The sequence below is a fragment of the Nothobranchius furzeri genome, chromosome 2, assembly GCF_043380555.1.
Source record: "Nothobranchius furzeri strain GRZ-AD chromosome 2, NfurGRZ-RIMD1, whole genome shotgun sequence".
Lineage (NCBI taxonomy): Eukaryota > Metazoa > Chordata > Actinopteri > Cyprinodontiformes > Nothobranchiidae > Nothobranchius > Nothobranchius furzeri.
In genome coordinates this window covers 80317188-80335216 of record NC_091742.1, presented here as the reverse complement: position 1 = coordinate 80335216, position 18029 = coordinate 80317188, and the positions used below count along the sequence as shown (strand labels likewise).

The 18029-nt window shown below is 42.2% G+C and overlaps 2 protein-coding genes across 2 annotated transcripts; one reads left to right on the top strand and one right to left on the bottom strand.

Moving 5' to 3' along the window:
* Positions 1-423: 423 nt before the first annotated feature.
* Positions 424-4315, top strand: LOC107376985 (uncharacterized). The gene is made up of 7 exons (XM_015946333.3): positions 424-519; positions 970-1500; positions 1570-1643; positions 1737-1891; positions 2293-2403; positions 2511-2579; positions 2926-4315. Exons 2-7 carry the CDS (start codon positions 986-988, stop codon positions 4258-4260), a joined length of 2259 nt encoding a protein of 752 aa, XP_015801819.3. The 5' UTR covers positions 424-519; positions 970-985; the 3' UTR covers positions 4261-4315.
* On the bottom strand, positions 4262-15320 carry lpcat4 (lysophosphatidylcholine acyltransferase 4). Its single transcript, XM_015946334.3, has 13 exons — positions 14988-15320; positions 13274-13637; positions 11221-11333; positions 11016-11076; positions 10798-10856; positions 8145-8179; positions 6577-6631; positions 6363-6445; positions 5849-5974; positions 5609-5765; positions 5017-5109; positions 4813-4948; positions 4262-4731 (listed from the first exon to the last, which is right to left on the bottom strand). Exons 1-13 carry the CDS (start codon positions 15054-15056, stop codon positions 4559-4561), a joined length of 1524 nt encoding a protein of 507 aa, XP_015801820.3. The 5' UTR covers positions 15057-15320; the 3' UTR covers positions 4262-4558.
* Positions 15321-18029: the final 2709 nt, after the last annotated feature.

Genomic DNA, 18029 nt, shown 5'->3' with positions numbered 1-18029 from the left:
CAAGTCACCCCCAAATAAACTTTTTTTGCTGATAAACTAAATAAACGAGTGTCTAATCGTGCTGCAGACATGTGCCGTCAATAATTTGGCACTTCAGTGCATCTTAGTTAAAATTTAGATATTCTGCCTAAAACTGTCAGTGTTGTGCCGTTGTCAGGTAAAAATTCTGCACTGTATTCTAATTTAAATCTGCCACCGCTATTGGCTAAGAGGTATGCTATGATGTAAACTGGTACGTTATGATGTCACAATGCCTGTGTGTTTGTGTATTTGTTAGCAGCTCCGCCCTCTCGGTCTGCCAGGCAACAGCATTTGTTGCATTTTTCAAACATGAAGTGGGAGTGGAGTTAGAATCTGGTACGGGTTGACTTGCTCTTTAAATCCAGTTCTTCCAGAATTATGAAATCCAAAAGCTCACATTCAAAATTAAACAATAATGATGTTTACTTTCAAACAGACATAAAGTTGGAATCTGTTTTTGCAGCATTCACCATAAACTACTCATGTCAAACGAGAAAGGTAAGTCCATGAAAATTCATTCATTAAATTATTACCGGTACATCTTTTTCCACTGAGAACACTTATTTTTCTTCATTAAGCCTATCTAGTGAAACAAATATGTTCAAATTGCTGTTTTAAATTAATATAAGAACCAATTAAAGAACCAAGTCAGAGGAGATATTTGCAACCTTAGCCGAGTGTGCGGTGTTACAAAGTACTTGTTGCTTCAGTCTTGTTGTCTTTGTTTATTTTTTTCTGGTACTTAAAAGCAGCCTCCTAAGTCTGAGAGAGGGTTGGTTCTGCACAGGTTTTCATGCCAAAACCTTCCTTCACATGTGTTTCCTTTTAAAATGTCCCCTGAAAACACAGATAGGAACAGAAAACCTCACAGCAGACTCTAACTTTATGTTGGGAGTCATTTACATGCTGAGAAGTTGTCTGAGGTAACTTCCATCTTTTGTCCAACAGTTTCAGCATCTCCACAATGAATCTCGAGGAGTGTTCCCTCCCTGATTTCATCTCAGATGATTCTGGAGGAAGTTCTTCACAGAACGAGCCGAGACCCACAAGGCCGGCAGACCCTGTTCCACAAACAAGTCGTGAAAGCTCCCAGTCTCTGACTGCAGCAGAGCTGCACAGATGGATGGGTGTACCTGATCAACTGCATCGTTCAGCCAGTTGTAGGAACCCAGATCCAAGCCTGATCCCCAGCTGTTTGGTGTCTCCACTGAACCTGATGGTGTTACCACCTTGTTCTTGGGTCCAGAATAACTCTACACTGATCACTTGCAGTCCCTTTGCTCCTCAGCCCTCCCAAAGGCCCACTAGGAGCTTCATCTCCCACGCACCTCCCTTTAGACCTCCTCTGTGTATGCTGGTTCCCTCCAGCAGCCCACAGGGGTTCTGTTGGAGTGGCATTGGTCTCCTCCCTGCTTTCATCCAACCTATGAGCTGGTGCCTAACCCAGGTTCCTGTCCAGCAGACCCACAACTCAGCTCTGTGAGTCTAGAGGCATCATCTTGCACCCAACTGTAAAATCAGAGTCTAACTGAACATTTATGACTCCAGGATTCAAAACAGACTGCTGGATAAAACGGTGACGCCGCCATCAGTGTTGGACAAGAGTCTGGTTGGAACTCAAGGTCAGCCGTCAGTAATTTATGTAGAAAAGTATAAATAATTACAATAATAAGGTTTTATGGTCAAGTTGTGGCCGTGCGTCCTTCCCCTCACAGATGGACAGCAGAAAGCGCCTAACAAGAATGAAGAACTACAAAACCTCAAAAAGTACCTCAAAGTTCCTCCAGGACCTTCGTCCTCTTGGGAGAAAAACCTCGAGTTTGAACCCTGTGAGGACTGCATGGTTGCCCTGAAGTCCCTCTGTTCTGAGGTTGAAAATGCTTTTGTTTTCAAGTGTATGTACATGTGTGTGTGTGTGTGTGTGTGTGTGTGTGTGTGTGTGTGTTCATGTATATGTACGATATTGTGTGATCCTAAAAGTCAAACAATATTCGTAGTTTTTAGACTGAAGGTTGTAAAATCTGCTGCCACCTAGCAGTTGGAGTTTGAATTGCACTAACTAAAACACAAAAAGTAAACGTTTGAGTAAAAATTCTCAACAAAAAAATCGACATGTTTCTTCTAATTATCGATTCCGTGTCATAACACAAGATATCGCGATATTTCAGAGTATCGATATTTTCTTACATCCCTAATTCCTCTAGATAACACGTAGTAATCTGTAAACATGTGTGATCCCCTTTTAATAAGTATTTGTCGTGTAAACCTCAGGCCACAGAAGACACGGGAGAAGACCAGAGACACGAGACTGAAACAGCAGAAAACACCTTGTGTCTGCAGTACCTGGATGACTTAGGTCATCACGAGGACTTAGTCCAAACTGTGGGTTTAATTCTTTATCTCAAAATGACATCAGTCCTCAACAGGATAGGTTGCCTTCATTTGTAAAAGGCTGCTTATTTTTACAACTGTTGGTGTGTTTTCTTCAGCTGGAGTGGAGCCTGGATCCTGACTTCCTGAACTCCATCCTGTCTTCAGCCCTGGAGCAGCAGCAGGAGGTAACAGAAGCTTTAGACAAGATCTCACAGGACCATGTTAGAGTAGGGCTGCCCTTATGAATGGCTTATAGATATAATACACATTTAACACTTAATAAATGTTTAAGCGTTATTTATTGGTAAGAAAAGACAATCATCTCCTTATTAGCCATTTCTAATGGAGCTTTATTGTAAAGTAGAACTCATCTCATGTTTTTATTTACATTTGACAGAAATGTCTAACTCAGCAGATTACCTGGGTTGGTTTCAAACTAAAAGAGATAGAGAATATATCTTTAATCTTAAATCAGGTCTTTTTGTTTTAATTGTGCACATTTTCTTGTTTTTTGTGCTCTTGAACATGAAGTCAATTTCAGATCCACCTCCCGTCACCGTGACAACATCTCCACAGTCTCCTCCTGATTTGACCTCTTCCCACCTAAACTCCGATCCTCTCAGCATCAAGTCAGAACCAAACCCACACCTGAACAGACAAGATTCCCACGAGAAATCACAAGAAAATCTGTGTCGCCCCCTGGTGGAGTCACCGTTCCTGGAGGAGGAAGCTGACCGTCTCCTTGACAACATGCATCCATCACACGAAGAGAACAAGATCCCGGTTAAAACCCGCAGCACCGCTTGTCCGTACTGCTGCTTCATCCTGGACAACACGTTCACCCTCCCAGACGACACGACCGTAACGAAGAGTGACCCAGACTCACTGCAACGCAAATGGACACCAGCGGTGCAGAGGATGGAGGCCAGTCCCTCTGGGGGATCTAGTCTGAACATCAGGACAAAAGCAACTAAAATCAGAGGAAGATGTGATATAAACCAGGAACGGCTTAAAAAAGGACGCAGTGAGCAGAAAAGCCCTTTGGCAGAAAAAATAACACAAGTCAGACAGAGTCGGAGGCTGCTGGAGAGGAAAGTAATGGAATACAAGAGGAACCTAGGTGAGAACGGACAGATAAAAACTCAGGTAATCAAAGAGACCAAGACAGAAGACATACATCCGAACAAGGCATCAGCAGAAGGCAGCAACAAGGATGGGCCAGGAAGAGTGAAAACCGGGAAACCAATGTATTTTTTACAAAAACTGGCACCATCTGCGAGGAGTAAAACATCTGGAGTCGCGAGGACAAATGCTAAAGGCACAGCTGCCGAGGCAGCAGAAGAACAAACCAAGACACAGATCACACAGAGGGCAGGAAAGAGAAAGCCGAGAAGAGAAACCCAACAACTCGTTTCCAGTCCGGTGAAAAAGAGAAGGACCCAAGATCAGGATGAGGGGCCAAAAGAGGCAAAGGCCAGACGACAGGCTCCCCGAAAAGAGTTAGTTAAAAAAGACATCTCAAAGAAACCTCTAACGAAGAGAGGCACGGCAAAGACTCCACCAAAAAGACCCAAGACAACTCCTAAAGCGGCTCCAGAGACTTCCCGATGGAGTGTGGAAAATACCGGGGAGATGAAAATAATAATAAGGGCTGAAGTCAAAGACCAGACTAAAGCTGAAGCAGGTTCTGAGCAGAGGACGTGGAGGGACCATTCCGGCTGGTGGAGCCAGCCAAGAAACCCCAAAAACACACGTGGAGCTCCTAAACAGAAACAAGGCTCAAAGGAGACTGAGAAGGCTTGCGTCCAGCCCAGAGCAGCAAAACCGCCCAAAAAACACCCCAAAGATTTAGACTCGCATGTTTAAATGTGTTTAAAATGTTCAGTTTATTGTCAAAATAAACAAGATACACCAAAAAAAATAATAATACTTTATCAAACACACACACACACACACCTTTATAAATAACATCCTTAAAAACACCTGAAACAGCACATCCATGTATAAAAAGTGACACGAGCAAGCGTTCATCCTTCAGCAGCGTCACACACTTCTGCCACCTTCATGATGACATCAGCATCTGTGCAGGTGACGCTGCGTTTAAAAACAACCCAGCGTTCCTGGTTAGAAACATCAACTGTCAAACAGCTCGGTTCAGAAACACTCATTCCTCCTTGTGATGGAGAGATCCGTTGAGCGAGAGTCCATTGTTGTTCTCCGCCTTCCCATTGGTCAGAGTGGTGAACGGCAGCCCAGACTCCGCCCCCTCTGGATGCAGGTATTCATTCACCACCCTCTGGTAGGTGGGATGGGTCGTCAGCACTTTCAGCAGACTTCCTGTTGATGAATCGGGAGTTTTTGTCCCATTTTCACCAGAAATCAGAGGCTTTTACTAAAACTATCGCAGCAGATGCTCACCTTCCGTTAGCCGGCCCTGACGGGAAGCCTCGGCGTAGAGGGCAGCAACGCCGTGCTGAGGATGGCCGAGCAGCGCCCCCATGAGATCAGAGAGCTCCTCTGCACTCAGGCTGCCTTTGCCGTCACGGTCAAACATCTGGAAGAGAAGGATGGTAAACGCACTCCTACAAGGCGAGATCTGTAAGGCTTTAGTTTCAGACGTACGGTGAAGGCGGAGTGGAGCAGGGCGCTGAAGCTGGTGAGCCCTGAAACAGCCGAAACACTGAAGTAAACCTGGCTCAGGTCCACCGTTTCATCCTGGAATGAGATACAGACACATCTGGTCACTTCATCTAAACCCACCCTTAATCCACACAACACCTTTACTAAACTCATCTCAACTCGGCTACATGTGAGCCTCAGTAGCTTTCAAGGTGAGTTTGTGAAGATTTTCCAGCACTGGGACGAGCTACACACACACGAGCGCCACCACACAGGCTCCAGATTACCATTTAACTTCTAAGTCTCAAATAACCATTTCAGTATAAAACTACTCAATCAAACTTTAAGGATTTTAAGCTGCTATGGTTACCAGTGACATTTTAGCTGACAAATGAGGTGGACCTCTCTAGACGTCGGCCATGAACCAGCAGCACACATCAGTGGGTTGGTTTAGGAAGAACCCTGCAGCGTGTTCGCTCGTGACTCGGAGGCTGTATGCATGACCATCTCAAAAACGAGTTTACTGCTCCTGTAGCTGTTTATTACTTTATACTATCTGAGTAAACTTCAGCTGTGTACGGGAACGCGACTGTACCTTAGAATAAAAGCCACAGACGTCCACGGCTGGTTGTTTATCAGCCAGTGAAAGTATGGAGGCGAGCTCGTCTGCACTGGCCTTTGACCCCTGACCTCCTGGCCCACATCGGTCCAACATTCTGTTGAGAGCCACTTTCACCTCTTCTGCTCCCAGACTGAGACAGGAGGTTAAGTTTTCATTAAAGTGTCTGTCGTCACATCACCGATTCATCCCAGAAACATGGCGGGGGTGTCTGACCCGTTTTTACGTAGCAGGGACAACGCTTTCCTGCCAGGAGAGTAAACCGGTAGAGACAAACCGCCCTGCAGGCTGACGGGAAGCCGACCCTCCATCACATAGTCTGTAGCCGGGACTCCTAAAGCTCTGGAAGACAGAAAACAGTCTCGTTACACAAGACTCGCCATGTGTGATTGGGATCATTAATCTGCTCCTATTGATGACTGAAATGCTCTTTAAAAGTGACCAGAAGTTAAAGTAAGAGACGAACGTATTCTGAAAAACAAAAACAGATGAAGATGTGGGTGAAATACAGCTCAGTTCTGCCACCTAGTGGCAGCCATCTGCAACAACTGGACCTGTCACAAGGCCAGGATGCTGGCGGGAGACTCGTAACCAAGAGGAACGATGCATTCCTACTAAATCGGTTACAACTTCCTGTTTAGCCCTCACAGAAACCGCTGGTGCTGGAAGCCTCATCGTGTAATCAATGACCAACCTCCAGAAGATCAGTAACACTCTGGTTCCTGCTTACTTGGCCATGAGTTTCTGGACGTTGTCCGCGTACAAGCCGGGGTCCTTCTTCTCCTCCTCAGAGGGGTTGTAAACGGGCAGGAACTGCAGTAGAAGACAGAACTGGTGTTTTATGTAGACATGATTATTCAGTGCAACAATAATAAAAGTCAGGGCTCCTATGCCTGCTGCAGCATGGTGAAAATCTCTGTGGTCAATAATGAGACCAGCCTCACCTCAACAGTCATGTTTGTGTAAAGCTGTGAGGTCGTGTGCCACACCACCTCTTTCCTGTTGGAGAAATCATGAATGCAGAGCGTCACAAACACACCTTTATACGCTCATTATTCTGCTGAAAGCCAACCCTTCCACCAGATGTTAGGAACATCTGTAAAACCCTCTAGGACAGCACCGCTGCTCTACTAAAGCTGGTAGAAAACTTTACATCATGGGCACAAACTTTCTAAAGGATCACAAAAACATTTATTTACGGGTTGATGGAATCAGATTGTTTTATTATGACTTGTTAAAACAATAAAATAATTAAAATGAGTTTGGTGGAGCGACAGTTTCTGATTGGCTCAAATGATTCGTTTCCAGAAAACTAAAACAGAAAACATTCCCACATCAGGAATATACTAGGAGTACTATGGTACATGTATTCAGATTAGGACTTTAGACGCCTAAGCTGGTGTTGGTACCAGACACGGGTCCTTTGTTGACCAGGAAGTCCAGAAATGACTGTGAGGGACTGTAAAATTGGGATGATCTAGCCTGCTGCTTAGCAACCACAACTGTGTTAACAGAAGTTTAAACTGAACTAAGCCACCAGTGTCCACAGAGAGACCAGAGATACTAGAATGGCCTGATCTGTCCTTTCAGTGGACAGTGAGGACAAAATCAATGTTCTATGCTCTTTCTATCAAAAACATGAAGGGTGAGTCTGAACAGGGCTACCGGTGGAACAGTCCATGGTGCACTTATGGAAATACAGACGGTTAATTTCCTATAAACAGAGGATCGTGTGTCATTTTTAACAGAGAAAGATAAAGTATTGATGTTATTTTCCTAAACAGAAACTACTTAAAAGTGTCATTTCCTCATACATCTTTAATGTACGTGAGAATATTTTGTAGAATTTACTAAACAGTTAAATGTCATCATAGCCGTAGCCTTTTACACTAAAGAAGACCTTTGTTGTTGTTCACTTTGTTCTCTGGCCGTGCCGAAGAAGAGCCGAACTGACATGAAAGCCACAGTAGGCTGGCACCACCCGGGTTTGTGAGTGTACCGCTACACCCTTATTCTGCATGGATTCTCCATAGATGAGTAAAAAAAGTGTAAATAAGTAAATAAAGTGTAAATAAGACAAAGATAAGATTGTGTCAGATGTACTTAATGCTCTACAGATGCGTGGGCTTTATGCAGGTGAGGGGTAACTTTACATAAAACGTCTCATGAAATGTCTGCAAAAGGTGCATCACAGAACCATAGGTCCAGAGGTTAGAACGATCAGATTTAATGTGTGTGTGTGTGTGTGTGGTTTTTAGGATCAGAACGTTCTAAAACCACTTTTAGATGTTTGATTATTACACCATGTAAACAGAGTTATCGCTCCTGAGAACATCCTACCAAACAGCAGGAAGAGTCACCCATCATCTAAAAAACAGACCGCTCTTCTATTCAATGGTATTGACATCAATTATATACAGAACAAGTGAAACCTTCCAACGTTGCGGCATTACACCGACACACTCCTGTCATTAAACCGACCTAGATGTGTCTGAAGCTTAAAGGGACTCACCAGGTTGTTCCATTGTACGCCCATCGAACGGTGTCCTGGGGACGAGTCATAAAGCACTGATCAAACAGGGGACACCATATAAGGGTGGCAGAGCAGGTTTTATCAGAACACAGCCCGTACACGGCCTTTCACATGGCTCTGGTACAGATGCAGCATGCAAACGCAGGCCAAAGCCATGCTGCTTCACTGTTTCTCTAAACCCATTAAATGTTTTCAGATCCCCACAGCACAGGTACTGCTGTCATTTTCTATAACCATCCTCCCCAAATTATAAACGGAAATCCTTAAGTTACTTTATTTTTGACCGTTTCTAGAAGACATAATGTCCAACGATCCCCACCAGAGCAGATTATTAACTTGACTTTTCCTGACACACCTGACCTGTTTTTTCTAGAGCAACGGAGAAGCAGATTGATTGTGTTCCTTGGTTACCTCTGCTGAGCTACAAACAGCTTTTCGGAGACGAGATGGTAAACAAACATGAGTACGTGGTCAATAATCCTGGGCTTTTCCAACTATAGCGAGACAAATGCTCTGCTGTGCAACAGGTCTTTGGTTTGTTACACTTTCACTTAGTTTTCTGACTCTGTTTAGGTTTTCCTGGCTAGTTGTAAAGCTAAAGCTTCTGGACGTGTTGTACCTTTATGTAAAGTCATTCCAACTCAGAGAAGCAGTTGCCTTCATAAGTTTCTAGTGATGCACAAAAATACTGATGCACTGAAATATCGCAATATTTCGTGTTTTGATACTGGATAAATAACTTATAGCACTTCAGTGTTTCCCCTAGACCAGGGGTCGGCAACCTGTTCCCATCAAAGAGCCATTATTACCCGTTTCCCACAGTAAAGAAAACACTGGGAGCCGCGGCGTTGTGGGCGGGGCCTACCCTCAGACAGCAGAGAGCTGCTTTAACCAATCACAACAGGTGACAGCAGCCAGTACTGGTCGCTCGTGTACGTCAAAGTTATCTTTCATAAGACGATAATCAATAAAATGATTTATATAACATGGATCCAGAAGCTGTAGCCCGTCTCTGCCTACAATATTTTGATATTTTTCACCCTGTTGGTGGTTTTACTGAGCAGGTGCCACTTTTGTCATACGTTTCTTTTTAAAACATGTTTATACTGTTCAGAATACAAATCCAGGCTCCGTCACGTTTGATTGTTGTAATTAAACTTTGTAGGTGGGGAAGGTCAGAAAAGGATCCGATCAATTTGTTTTCCCCTCATTTACAATGACGGAAATAACGGCGCGGTGCTCCTGGCTCTGGTGTTAATCCAGTTAAATTATATCTCTTTGCAACAATTTTCACAAGAAAACAGAACAGTTAAAAGCAGGGCTTGTGTTGACCGGACAGTTCGTCACGCACAATGAAGATGTAGCTAAATCACTCAAGAAATGATTCCCATCTGAACATCTGAGCTGGACACTGCTCAGCGCGTACGTAAGGTGCACAGTGAGCTGAAGATGTGGAAAGGGGCTTGGAGTGCGTTGCAGAACCAGAGCGCATGCGGGAAGATTCCTCCGACTGAAGCGAGCGTTTTCCAAGCCCGGTCTTTCAGAGAGACTTGTCATTTAGAAAATGTTCCCTGATCATGAAACATTGGCTAAATAGCGCTTGTTCCTGTCTCCAATGTGTCGACGTATCCAGGAGCCGTCTGAGGAGAATCCCAGAATCTCACATCTGCACTTCCTCCCTCCTCCCTCATCACCTGCCTTCAAGAAATAAAATCCTGGTTCAGTTCTAACTTCCTGAAATTAAATACAGACATAACAGAACTTCTTTTGGTTGGTACCAAGAACACCCTCTCAAAATCTGACAGTTTCTCTCTCACTGTTGATAATACTTCAGTTTCCCCCTCTCCCCAGGTCAAGAGTCTGGGTGCCATCCTCAACAGCACACTATCCTTCCAATCTCATATCAATAGCATACACGGTCAGCTTATTTCCATCTTCGTAACATTAATCGTCTTCGGCCCTCCCTTGATGTCCACTCTACTTCTATTCTTGTCCATAGTCTGGTTACATCACGTATCGATTATTGCAGCTCTCTTCTCTCAGGCCTCCCTCAGAAAACCCTCTGTAAGCTCCAGTTGGTTCAGAATGCAGCAGCACGCATCATTACTAAAACTCCCATCTCTCATCACATCACCCCCATCCTCAAACAACTCCATTGGCCACCAGTGCACACCAGGATTAACTACAAGATTCTCCTTCTCACCTTCAAGGCCATCCATAACCTCGCCCCTCACTACCTCACAGATCTCGTTCACATCGTCCCGTTCCCTCAGGTCCTCCTCCTCCATTCATCTCTCTTTGCCCTCCTTTCGTCTCAGCACCATGGGGAGTAGAGCCTTCAGCTGCACCGCTCCCAAACTCTGGAACTCCCTTCCCCCTCTCATCAAGAACATTAACTCATTCACAGAATTCAAAAAACAACTCAAAACTCACCTCTTCAGAACCACATATCAGCTTTGAATTTTAGAGTGCCTTGTTTTGTTGATGTTTACGTATGTTTACTTACTGAATGAGTTGTGTTTTTATTCTGTAGTGTCCTTGAGTGACCAGAAAGACGCTTTTTAAATAAAATGTATTATTATTATTATTATTATTAAGTGGCTAAACCAGCAAATCCATTGCTTCTACTCACCACTTTATTTGGGTAACGCAACAGAACTGGTTGGACTGGGACTCCAGCAAGGAAGGCACCTGGTGACGACAAAAAGAACGTGAGGAATACACACCTTTGTTAGGGCGAGTCAGCCATCAAGAAGCAAAACCATCAGGTTCAACTTTTCATTCATTCCTACAGGAGTAGAAACAGGCGGCAGGCTCTCGGCTATCAAGTAGGACCAGACAGATGCTCACCTGGTTTAAATTTAATCAGAGAGCGGCCATTGGTGGTGGTTCCTTCTGGAAACATCAGCATCTGGACAAGAGCCATCAGCGGTCAATATCTGAGCTGGACTATTTGGTCATGTAGGTGTAACTAACGAGCCTCTTTTACTCTTCGTTAGATAAGATACTGTCCCACAGACAACCTCTAAACCTCAACCCTCATTTCCATGGATACCTGAGGCCAGTAGCCCTTAGAGGTCAGCCTCTCGATGAGCTCCGCCACAGCCTTCTTCCTCGACTCCGGATCCTTCCGGCTCACCAGCACAGACTGGTTGAACTCCAGAAGAGCTGAAGCAAAAATAGAAAAACAACTTAGTGTGAACAGTCACCAAGGGGTGAGAGTCAGATAGGGCAACCCAAAAACGCAGAGGCAGGAAGTAGAAGAGCAGATTAGACGCCAAAGGAACGAGTTGCTTGTTTATTTTTGGGCTTCCTCGCATATTTCTGCTCGCCTGTTGCTCCTTTATTCCAAACACTGTTCTTGTTCACATGAAGCTCTTAGTTCCCATAGTACTGTGACTACTGTTTAGGCAGAGGAGCGTTGGGTCATACAGGAAGTAGCGAATGACCCAAAACTGCCCCTCCAAGAGATGAGATAAATAGGATTAGAAACATTTCGCTAATTATTACTGTGAGATTTCTGAAATTGTGTAAAAATAAAAAACAGCAGACAGACAAATCTTGTTGTTTTTAGGTATTTTCTGTACCGGTGGTTCTTCATAACCAGTCAAATATGGTTTTAGAAGCTTCGGAGCATCAGTTCAAAGATCCATAAGACTCACATGGAGTTTAAAGCTAATCCAACTTTTCCCCACAGGTAAAGACTTCCACCAGCGGAGGAATTAAATCTGCATCCATTACATGAGCTTCTCTCTTTTCTTTAATGACAATTTTGTCATTAATTAGCATTTCTGCTGTATTTATCCTGTATTGTTGCTTTCTGTCAGGTTTATATATCCGTTTGTTTCTCTCCTTTCAAAGTGACAAAACTCCCAATAAAGCTGCTCTCATTCACAAAATCCCCTGATTACTTATGAAACACATCTATGATTGTGGCAGTGAGAATGATTATATATATATATATTTATTTATATATACAATAAATCTTTTTTATTTATTTATTATCTGCTGAGATCTGGATGCCCTCACTCCCACAGGGTTCTGGTAAAAGCTGCAGCACCGGCTCAACCCAGCATGAACATCTGGCTTTGATTAGTTAACACTTCAGATTTTACAGTTAGTTAAGGTGGAGTCTGAGGTGTTTTTCTGGAGCAGTTCTTTCCATATTGCTTGAAAGGCTTGTCACATTTTGATGGAAACCATTAAATTAAACGTTTTGTCAAAAATGAATAAATTTAATTGAGTCTGAAAAGTACAATCCAAGAAAAACCTCATCCAATCAGTGTGAACGTCCCGTTCTTAATGATTGGATTAGAGTAGCTGAACAGGAAGTGAGTCCAGAACCGGGCTAGCTAAATTAGCTAGCATACTAAATTCATATACAGTTATGTAGCTGTGTTTTGTTAGGAATAATTAAGAATTCACAATATATCGGCATCAATATCGTTATCGGCCGATGCTAGTCATTTTTTAACACATCGGTCCGATAAAAAAAAAACTGGGCCGATATTAACTGATATTTTTTTCCCATCGTGTTTCCATTTGTTTATCTGTTTCAGAGGGAGGGGGTGTGTGTGTGTGTAGGGGGGGGGGGGTTAGTCATGTGACAGTGGTTGTAATGTCCCAGAAGAGTAAATATGTGTGGTGTGTGTACATAATAACATAAATTCAGCTTTAATTATTTGCATTCTATACAAAATCAGCTGATTTTAGAAGAATTAATGTCAGTTTATCGGTATCGGCAAATACCGGTTGTCGGCCATAACAGTGATATGAATATCGGCTCAAAGATTTCATATCATGGATCACTAGGAATAGTGGCTGAAAAGGTGTCAACAATGTGTCAAAAAGGTTAGATAACATTAGGTTTTATGGTGATTTAACAGTATATGTGGCATCTGTAACATTTTCTGCGACTCTTAGGGTTTTTTAATGTAGCTTGAACATCTTATTCCTACAACACTGACTCAACTTTTAAAAGTGAGAGGAAAAGAAAGCACATCCTCAGCCACAGAAAAGAAAAAAAACCCAACTTGATCCCAAACAGCAGCCACTTTCATCCTGATGAGACAGCAAACCGCTAAAGTCTCTACGACTCGGCTCCTTACCTCCGATGACGGGTAAGCTGGTGTTCTCTGAACGAGACACGACTGTGGCCAGCTGGGTGGGACACAAAACCAGCATGTCCAAGAAACTGCTGTGAGGCGCCACCACCAGAACCGGCGCCTCCTTCAGGTTGGCTCTGCGACCTTTGACCCTAACCCACAGGAACCCCAGAGAGAAGAACACCGCTCGGCTCAGGGACCAGACGATGGGGTGGAAGAACCAGCGGCGCCAGCCTGTGACGGGTCGAGAGCGCTCCTCTTGGGACAAACCGGCTAGTCTCAGCCGAGCAATGGGCCACATGATGAGGAAGAAGATGGCTGCCAGCGTGATGCGGAGAGGAACGAGGATACAACCCAGGATTATTCCCTATGGGAACAAAAACATCACTAATGTATTACATCTATAAACCTGAGATGTTTACATTTCTGAGACCATTTCTAATGTCTGAGCCTTTTTGGTTTCACTCAAATGTGTTTATTCAGGATTAAAATAAATGTGTACTAATCTGTCAAGTCCTCACCTAACTGAATATATTCAACTTAGTGTAAATTTGTTTTAAAATAAAATAATTACATCTAAAAATGAAACACTGGAGACATGAAAAGTTAAAATCTGTTAAAACCAGAGAAGTTTTCACATTTTAGAAGTCACTCCATCTTTTACATCACATTTTTATAAAGCTTTCAGCTTATTTGAAATAATGGCAAAGTATAAATCTAAAACAACTTGGGAATGACTAGTTACTTTTGAAACTGAAAAAATGAAAACTGAAGGACTAAAGAATTCAAACCATTTCAAGCTCTGCAGACCTCGCCTGCTTAAGAGGTCAGGATTCAACAATAGGAGGCGTGTCTTCTGTTACATCCAACGTTAAAACAAGAAAAACATCACACCAACAATCAAGCATGGTGGTGGCAGTGTGATGGGCTGGACCTGGACACCCAGGAGGGAGAATGTCTGACCTTTGACCTTAAACACACCCTTTCACATGGAAAAACCTTCTAATGTGGCCAAAGTAAGTTTAGGGGTCAATTACTTTTCCACATGAGACCACGTTGGTTCGGATACCTTTTCACTCAGAAAGCTGCATTTTTACTCATGTTTACATTTGTTTACTGATCTAAAAAAAAACAGATTTAAGTTTTACATATTTTTCCACATGGGTCTTAAACAACCTGATTCATGTGCCTCACCCAACAGGTATGGTTATGCAACACAGGTATGCTCAGAGCCAGACACGCCTCACACTGAACTTTGTCTTCCACTGAAGAGTCTGATAAACCATATAAACACATGTTGTTCAATGTGGTGCAGGCGGAGCCTTGCAAACACTCGGGTAAAAGTACAAAAACCCAAACATTACCTGCAACTTTCATAAAAAACTGTAAGCATGAGGAAAAACTTTTTTTTAAACTTTTTAAAATACATTTAATTTTCACCCAAGAGCCACAATAACATGAAATATTACAAACAATTAACCATTTAGGAACTTATTTGATACTTTTGGATATCTTATTCATTTATAATGAGTCTAAGCAGAACAACAATCCCTCGTGTCTGCTCTACATTAATTAGTCTCAGGTGGTTGAAATCTGAGGCTGACAAAAATGTCTCCACTTTCAATCTATAAACAGAGTTTTTGTGGCTTTCTCTTGGGTAAAATATAACTAGTCTGTCCCTTTTAGTGACAAAAACAAACAAACAAACAAAAGTTACCCTGATTCGACGAACTCTTGTTAGCTTCACCTCGGTGATAAACGGGTTAGGATAGTCGTCTCTCTCCATGGCTAACACTCAAGTTTCACAAAGATTTAAAATAAAGTTAAAATTGTAGCGACAGGAGAGCAGTGCTCCTTCTTTCAGAAAACAAACAGGTGTGTACAGCTGCTCCTGCTTTAAGCTAGTGTCTCGCGCCTCCTTCTAAAATGTTAGCTAAAATATTCCCACCGCCGCATGACGAGGAGTAGAAGATAAAAACTGTTTATCGTTTTCTGTCCACACGTGGTGAAACACTGTGAGTCGGTCTCTCCCTCTTTTTCTTCTGTCGTTCTTTCTTGTAGCCTCTCCTCCTCACCTGTTCCGCCCCCTCCACAGTCACTCTGGTCTGGGTCAGCCAGGCGAGTCCGACCGGTCCCCCCAAAGGCAGGTGAGTAACGTCATTGATGCCACCGTGTTGGTTTTACCTACACATATGTATGTGCCACCACCCCTAGACCAACACTTATAACAAAGATATAGATACTAAAAAAAAATAAAAATAGAATCAAAGCAAACAAAATGTATATTTTTTCTGTGTTTAACAAGAGGTCTTATAACTTTTTATCTATTTTCTAAAAGTAATTTTTTAGCGTAGTTAATATTTTTTGATTTTGTTGAAAAAAAAAAGATTGTTTTGAATTCTTTAAAAATTTCAATCAAGATTTTCTCTAATCAATTATAAACCTTAATTAAAGATAATTAGTTTATAGCTTATTTGTTCCACCAGGATCTTTGCTATTTAAAACATCTATACTCACCCAAAGGATTATTAGGAATACCATACTAATATGTGTTTGACCCCCTTTCGCCTTCAGAACTGCCTCAATTCTACATTGTATTGATTCAACAAGGTGCTGAAAGCATTCTTTAGAAATGTTGGCCCATATTGATAGGATAGCATCTTGCAGTTGGTGGAGATTTGTGGGATACACATCCAGGGCACGAAGCTCCCGTTCCACCACATCCCAAAGATGCTCTATCGGGTTGAGATCTGGTGACTGTGGGGCCATTTTAGTATCGTCAACTCATTGTCATGTTCAAGAAACCAATTTGAAATGAATGGAGCTTTATGACATGGTGCATTATCCTGCTGGAAGTTGCCATCAGAGGATGGGTACATGGTGGTTATGAAGGGATGGACATGGTCAGAAACAAGGCTCAGGTAGCCCGTGACATTTAAACGATGCCCAATTGGCATTAAGATCCCCCACACCATTACACCATCACCACCAACCTGCAGAGTGGTAAAAAGGCACGATGAATCCATGTTCTCATTCTGTTTACACCAAATTCTGACTCTACCATTTGATTGTCTCAACAGAAATCAAGATTCATCAGACCAAGCAACATTTTTCCTGTCTTCAACTGTCCAATTTTGGTGAGCTTGTGTAAACTGTAGCCTCTTTTTCCTATTTGTAGTGGAGATGAGTGGTACCCAGTAGGGTCTTCTGCTGTTGTAGCCCATCCACCTCAAGGTTGTGTGTGTTGTGGCTTCACAAATGCTTTGCTGCATTCGTCGGTGGTAATAGTCGTCATTTCAGTCAAAGTTGCTCTTCTATCAGCTTGAATCAGCCGGCCCATTCTCCTCTGACCTCTAGCATCAAAAAGGCATTTTTGCCCACAGGACTGCCGCATACTGGATGTTTTTCCCTTTTCACACCATTCTATGTAAACCCTAGAAATGGTTGTGGGTGAAAATCCCAGTGACTGAGCAGATTGTGAAATACTCAGACCGGCCCGTCTGGCACCAACAACCATGCCATGCTCAAAATATCATTTTTCTTTCCCATTCTGACATTCACTTTGGAGTTCAGGAGATTGTCTTGACCAGGACCACACCCCTAAATGCACTGAAGCAACTTCCATGTGATTGATTAGATAATTGCATTAAGGAGAAGTTGAACAGGTGTTCCTAATAATCCTTTAGGTGAGTGTATGTTGAAATGGCAAAATTTCCTATATTTTACAAGGATTCTTGAGACTTAAGGTAAAAAAGGAAATTTGTGTCTAGTTTGTATTTTCAAATAACTAGTCCTGTTATAATGAAAAACTAAGTATTCATTATTATAACATTCTTACAATTAATATCTTTTAAAAATGTTATCAAAAGATTAAAATATTTAACCAAATATTTACCCAGGATGAAAATTAAACTTCGCTTATCACAATTTACCCATGTTTTTGCAACTTAAAATATTTGAAAACCGCAAAATTATATCATCATCACCCTTTTGAATCGAAACTAATAACTTTAAAATAATCGAAAAAACTATTTTTATTTTTACCTCATTCTACATGGAACCTTGCAATTTAGAATTTGTGTAAACGCTATTTAGATTTTTTTATGTCATTTAACAAATACTGTGTATTCTGTAAACACTTAACTGTAAAAACAAACGTTTTCCACTATATTTTATTTAAATTTAATAACATACTTTAAAGTAATTTCACTCAGACACATTAAACAATCTTGCTATAGTCAAAAGAAACCAGTACTGGAAGCAGAAACTCATTTTTATTAAGGAGTTGTAGATAATGAGACAACCATGAATAGCTTCATAAATAAGAATACATCTAAGTTTTCATCTGCAGATCTTCCCTGGCATGAATGAACTCCATACAGGCTTGTCTCGCATTTCCAGTTTCTCGTTTTCATCCTTCTCACCTGGCAGCTTTTATTCTCGATGCTTCTTTGTTTTCTTCTGACGGGACTGCGAAGACTTTTTTTAAAGGCGTTATTAAATGGTGAGACGTGAAGTAGATATAGCCACTTTGGCAACATTTATAACTAATATATTACAGTACGATGCATGATCTGATAGCACCAGGAATACGTTTTTGTTGACCCTCCGCTACTAAAAAACCCGATTGTAACCAAACACGCGAGAAGCTGACTGAGTTAGGGCCCCTTTTTAAAACTGGATGAATCAAAACAAAATTGGACTGAATCGAATTCAGCGTTTCATGTCGTCATTTCACCCCATTTCCAGAAGGATGATC

Excerpts from the sequence above, each read along its gene's own strand:
- LOC107376985 (XM_015946333.3), top strand. The coding sequence starts at position 986 with ATGAATCTCGAGGAGTGTTCCCTCCCTGATTTCATCTCAGATGATTCT. Across the intron at positions 1,501-1,569 it reads CAGACCCACAACTCAGCTCT|GATTCAAAACAGACTGCTGG; the intron begins GTGAGTCTAGAG and ends TTATGACTCCAG. Across the intron at positions 2,580-2,925 it reads CCCTGGAGCAGCAGCAGGAG|TCAATTTCAGATCCACCTCC; the intron begins GTAACAGAAGCT and ends TTGAACATGAAG.
- lpcat4 (XM_015946334.3), bottom strand. The coding sequence starts at position 15,056 with ATGGAGAGAGACGACTATCCTAACCCGTTTATCACCGAGGTGAAGCTA. Across the intron at positions 6,632-8,144 it reads GCGTACAATGGAACAACCTG|GAAAGAGGTGGTGTGGCACA; the intron begins GTGAGTCCCTTT and ends TTTCTCCAACAG. Across the intron at positions 6,446-6,576 it reads ACACAAACATGACTGTTGAG|TTCCTGCCCGTTTACAACCC; the intron begins GTGAGGCTGGTC and ends CTTCTACTGCAG.